The 6,227-nt window shown below is 47.7% G+C and overlaps 1 protein-coding gene across 1 annotated transcript; it reads right to left on the bottom strand.

Moving 5' to 3' along the window:
* Positions 1-2,884: 2,884 nt before the first annotated feature.
* On the bottom strand, positions 2,885-6,227 carry LOC131893632 (YTH domain-containing family protein 3-like; the record flags this gene model as incomplete). Its single annotated transcript, XM_059243733.1, is given in 1 exon segment — positions 2,885-6,227. A coding segment is annotated over 1 exon segment (2,567 nt), but the record flags the coding sequence as incomplete, so codon positions are not given.

The following is a 6,227-nucleotide window of genomic DNA, read 5'->3' on the forward strand; positions in this document are numbered from 1 at the left end:
CAGATCAAGTAGGGCCGGCCAAAATTTGCAGATAAATATGGTCTTTATTGACAGCAAATTTGCATAAAAAATCAACCGAATTTGCACAAAATTTGCAAAAAAAACTTTCCAAACATAGGCACCAACACGTTCGGGGGGGTGGATAGGTTGTAAGGGCTGTTTTTGCCTTTCCTATCAAGCAACACGTAGATAAAACGGAAAATTATATCATAATATCTTCCAGCACTGGGATTTGAACCACCTATCCCTAGGGAGCAGATTCTTGCCTTGTCCATGCTGCCCCCTAGACTGATCAGCATCTTCACAGCATAAAGTTTTCGTGAAAGAGATAAATCTCAGTTCATTAACAGAAAAGCAAGAATGTCAGAGCGTAGCAAATATAATGCTGAACAATTTTGTTAAGAAAATTAAGTTTTTCAAGTTTCTTGAAAGCAATATTAAGTCAATTCTTCGAAAATGAACCATCCATCTCATGACCATTTACCCCATAAATCATGAAAACACGTCAAGATTGCCCTGATCTTTAAAGGAGAAATTCATTACTCAAGCAAAACTGAGATCCAACATTTGAAAAAGAGTATCTTAAAAAATTATAATGATCAAAGAGCTATTTAAGATGGATAGAATACATAAGCAGGTGGTTGGTAATATGATTGCTATCTATTTCATACCTACGTGTAACTTTTTTCAAAAAGATTTGAAGAGAAAATATCAGGCATTAAAATTTCATATTTTTCACTAAAATTGACCATAGTTCTTAAAAATTGTCATGACTTTTCAGTAATATTGATAATTTTTTGCTGAAAAGGCTGAAATTGCATAATTAATTGTAGAAAAATGTCAAATATTGCTGTTAAAATTTGTAAAATTTGCAGAAAAAAATCGTATGTGTAAGTTGTACAATTTGCAGGAGGCAAGTTTTGGCCTGCCCTTTTCATCAGATACCTTTTGTACCTTCTCTGACTTCTGCGCAGTTCTAACTATTCTAGCCTTTCCCAAAACAAAAAGCTTTCTCATACCTTCAATGTTCATGGTAAAACATCCTTGGTCCTGCTTGACCCTTTGCAAACCAGCTAAACAAATTGGAGCCCAAATGGGCGAGGAATATTCAAGATGTGGCTGGACCATCGACTTGTATAGAGTTAGCATTGTGACACTATCTCTGGACTCAAAACGTGCGATATATCCAACCACAAGTTTGAAAGCTTTGCCAACTTTCCACTGGACTTCCTCATCGAACTTTCCAGTATTTTGGAGGACTACACCTAAATTCTTCAGGGACGAAATCTGCTTGATATTTTTACCTCCATTATTTATGAGCACAGTGTTTAATGCCGTCGACACAAAGGTCATTGAGCGTAATTTCGTTCTATTCAATGCTGTATTACTCTCAGTGACCCGAGAGTAGATTGGATATAAGACCTCTGACAGACCACCGGAATCTTGACCATTCCTACTACACACTAACTTTGTATCATCATCATGCCAAGCTAGCGATACTGAGCTTTCGAAGTAGAGCAATGAATATTATAAAAAGAAGAGGACCTAGTATGGAACCTTGAGGAACATCTGATTTGACATCACGTATGTCACTAAAGGATTCTTGGCTGGGAGGACTGACTTCATGAACTTCAAGAAACTCTACATCGTTCAAACTGAATTTTGTCTCAGCGGCTCAGCAAATAAAACAATGCGAACAAAGAATGTGTCCAAAGCATCAGAGATATGAGCAGAAAATGTATGGAAACCAAAGGTTTTATGTGTGACTTGTGACACCAACGTTTCCTGACTTAAAAGTAATGTTTATGTAAGATAGCTAGTGAAACTCCCCCGTTTCGAAAAATATAATTTTTGAAGGGCAATTCCTTTCACAAATAAATGGCCTGGATTGTATGTTAACCCTTCAAAATGGAATAGTTCAATCCAAAAGAACAAGTGGCCTCCCAAAAATATGCCCTCACGTCGTCATTCAACTGTTGCTTTAAAGATTATCGAAAATGGCGCGCATATTTGGTTAAAAGCACGACTTTTGGACCTTCTGTTTCTTAAAACACACGAGGTGTTTAAGAACAACCTCAGATCATCATCCAGGAAAAAAGCCTCAAAATTGTCGTTTCACTATGGGGTTTGCACACCTTGGATTGACTCGTAAATCAAAATAACATGCCTTGGAAATTTCTTTGTATAGACTCATAATTGCAAATTGGCGGGGGCAGCATTTCCAATGGTCCGTCCTTCAGCAATGAGCTCGTTGTAATCTACTCCTAGAATATGAGCACAAATACACCGAGCAAGGATAATTAGGCTCTTTAAGTAACCAGATTATATTCAACTTCGATTAAGTCTTTATCAAGACAAAGATCTGGAAAAGAGAGAGTAGTAGGTTGGTTGGAGTCTTTGAAATGTTCGTCCACTACATCAGATTTGAGACGTGCTTTTTGGTGCACAAGCGTCCATCGCCATAACGAACACTCGGCATCTGATGTTTCACTTTCCGAACGCCAATCGAAGTCACGAACCACTGGTTATCAGGCGGGTGTTCTTTAGCCCTTTCAATCGAGAGTCCCATCAATCGGTAGTTAAAAATCAGTAACTTAAGTTCACTTGCAGACAAGCATGCACATTTGAGAGAGCCATCGAGCCCGTCGACCGACCAAGAGTCGCTTGAGTCGCCTAACGTCGATTTGAGGCTCCTTGGCCACTCGTGTTTGGAGTCTTGCTGCCCATGTTGTTGGTATTCTTCGTGTTGCTATTAAAATGGTTATTGGGGTGGTGGTTGTTAAACTTTCCCACTCTTTCTCCCCCTCCTCGACTCCCTCGACCGCCGCCTTGAGCGGAGGGTCCACCGCCCTGGTGGGTGTCTTGTCCGTCTTTTCTTGCTCCACCTGCTCCACCTGCTGCACCCCCACTACCACCACGCGATGGATGCTGAAGCGAATGATGATTCCCTCCGTTGCCTGCATCCTTGTTATGAGCAGAATGGCTACTTAAAGGAGCCGCCGCACTCATACTTTTCTTCCCTTCTTCATCTTCTTGTCGCTTTTCATAATGAATGAAATCATCAAAAATGGAGGTTTGATGCTTATACGTGTGAATAATCTTCAGCACTTGTTTTCCCTTATCCGGTGGCACTTCTTGAGTATCCCTGCTGTTGGTAACCGGCTTGTTTTCATTGTTCTCGAGTCGGATGTGCCTGAGTTGACCATTTGGAACATCCTTCACATAAATCCATTTCACCTTGAACTGTCCCTTAAACTTGTCTTGCACCCACACGCTACCCGTGGCGTTGTAGTCGACACCACTCAACATTTCAGCCATGCCGCAAAAATGTCCAGAGCCATTCACAGAGAAGAGCAGGAACACTGGCCCTTTTCCGTTTCTTTCCTTGAAGCCAGCGTCGAGACGCTTGTTTCCGTGATCCGTCGAACACCAAATCTCATACTTGATGCTCCGATGGATGTCATCCTCACTGAAGCTTTTAATCACAAAAAACTTGGCATTCTTTGGGTTCAAATCAAAGGTCTTAGGATTGTATTCGTTTTGTGATTGAAGCGACTCCAAGATCGGATGATGGGTAGCCTGTAGGGAAGGGGGGCTCCCATGACTGCCACTTGAAGGCGCAATACCACCACCAAAATCTGCCACTCTATCAGTTCGTTTCTTCTCACCACTATTGAAGTCACCATGATGACCACTTCTACCGTTTCCAGATCTGTATTCGTGACTCGAACCCGATGAACCATTGACGTTCGAGTATTGCCTCTGGTTCCTTGGGCCACTATTGCTTCCAGACTTGTCGGCATAACCTCCTCGAGGCGGGTCGTGCATGTCTCTTGAAGACGAGTGTGTAAAAGGGTGACGCTCGATCATTCGTCTTCCATCCCCGTTGTGGCCCAGAGATTTTCGCATGGTCGGGGATGGGGAGCCCGTGTTTCTTCATTGGTGGCCGGACCGGTGACCAGGAGGGTCGTGGGGTGGGTGTGCCTGTTGTTGTGGGTGGTAATGTTGTTGGTGTTGTTGATGATGTTGATGATGTGGGAGCGATTGGTGCGGCTGTGGCTGCTGTTGTTGGGATTGATGTTGTGCTGGTTGATATTGTTGTTGATTGCGTGGCTGATAGTGCTCTTGTGGATGATCCGGCTGCTGTTGGAGATGCAGTGGTTGGTTAGGCTGTCGACTCTCACGTTTGGTGGATGGAAGAGACTCAGGCCGATCTATATCAGGCTCAGAGAGTGGCACCACCGATATGTTGTCTAATGGCGGAGACAGGTCGCGGGGCAGGGATGAATTGGACACTTCCACGGGCAAGGTCTTAGACGCCGAAGGAATAAGAGTGGGAGGCGGGAGGACCCCGGGTTTCTTGGTCTTGGGGGCAATACTCTGCGGCTTGGCCGGTTGTGAAGCCACACTAGCCCACGACATTTTCTTGCTGTGAGATGTTCCAGCCTCCGAATGGCCGTTCATGTCCGTCCCTCGGCGCGAGGAGGAAGTAAGCTTCAAAGTTCCCATGCCCTGAGACAAGTCCGTAACACGCTCTCGGGAGTGGCGCATCGACGTTTCACGGGAGGCTCCTTCACCTCCATAACCGATCCCATAGCTGGAGGCACCGCCGGGATTGGTCAAGCCATTCCGAACACCCATTCCCCCGTTATTCCCGCTCCCAATTGCCCCACTCGCACTGGAATTGGGCAGGCCCGCACTTTCGGGCCATTGAGAGTACTGCTGGCCGTAGTTAAATTGCGGTTGGCCGTAGGCGGCGGGCGGATAATCCGGACCCGTGCCAAACATACCCATTTCCGAGCCGGGCGCATAATGACCGGTCAGATTGGCGGCAAATTGGCCCGTGGGTGTGGCGTTAGCCGCAAACTGACCCGTGGACGTATCGGGGAATGGTCCATAGCCACTTGAATAAGCGGCCGCCACGCCTTCACCCGAGGGGCTGGTCCGCGACCAAATGGCGGCAATGCTATCGCGAATGTCGCCCGAGAATGGCGAGTATCCGCCAGAAAAGTAGTAGTTGCTAAAGGCTTCAGCCGTGGCAGCCATGCCAGGTTGAGGTTGCCCTCCAGCCGAGCTACCAGCGCCACCAGATGAGCCGCCTAAGGCCGCCGCCATGGGATTGCGCCAGGACGATCCATAATCGGGATGCGGAGGTGGCTGGGTGGTCGGGTGAGGATGCGACGAATAAGCCATGGACACGCCGGCCGGAGTGGCCGGTCCGAAGCCACTGGCCGGGGGCGCGTTGCCCATCATGGAAAGCGAGCCCTCGGGGGCCCCGCTCATCAAGCCCTTGTGGGCATTGGTTAGGTTGGGGTTGAGGTGAGGATGGCCATTGGCGTGGCCGCTATTAGAGTGGCGGCCCGCATGGCCCGTCCCACTACGACCGTGACTGCCGTTCTGAGCACCACTACGGGACGCCCCATTCCTCGACGGTTCCACCCCGTCGGACATGATGGACGGGAAAGCAATGTGGGTCAATGGGCCCAATCTGCGAAGCCCGACCAATTCCAAAACCAGAGCTTTGATCCCAAGGGCGAATTGTCCCAAAGGCGAGAACGGGAGGGCGATCACGAGTCGGTCTGGTCTGTCAATCCGATGTCGGTTGACTGACGGAGGCAGGCCCACCTCTGGCGGGTCCGATCAACAAACGGATTGATCAGTCTTGAGGCAAAACCCGGAACTTGGCCCAGGAGAAGTCCAAGGAGAAGGAGTTGAGTCCCGAGCGGCGGGGGCACACCCAAAAGCCAGCCCAAAAAGCCAATCACGCATTCAAACCATCAATCGAGCAACTCCTCCATTGGGATCTCTAGTGGTCAATCAAACAGTGGTATTATTATTATTATTATTATTATGGCGTGGGATATGAGTGCAGACAGGAGGCGGAGCAACTCGAGCTACTAACAGCGAAGACTGGCAATGGCCGGGACAGAGGACTCCAGTCACGCCTCCCTCTCTCTCTCTGTCTCTCCCTCCCTCCCTCCGCGGCGTTGAGTCCAATGGATGACGAGTCCTGTCGAGATCCACACAATACCACTGGTTGGTGGGCTAGCCCGAATGGAGCGAGTGGCCTGGGCGGTTGTTCCACAAGCCCGGAGTGCGGTTTCTTCGCGATAGCGAGCTTCAAGTTGGTCTAAGTTTCAGCTCTCTGTTCCAGCTCTCTGTTCCAGCTCTGTTCCAGCTCGTCTTTAGCTTCGTGTAGTCTTGCTCCCTCCCCAGTCACACATGCA

The sequence above is a fragment of the Tigriopus californicus genome, chromosome 2 (assembly GCF_007210705.1).
Source record: "Tigriopus californicus strain San Diego chromosome 2, Tcal_SD_v2.1, whole genome shotgun sequence".
Classification (NCBI taxonomy): Eukaryota; Metazoa; Arthropoda; class Copepoda; order Harpacticoida; family Harpacticidae; genus Tigriopus; species Tigriopus californicus.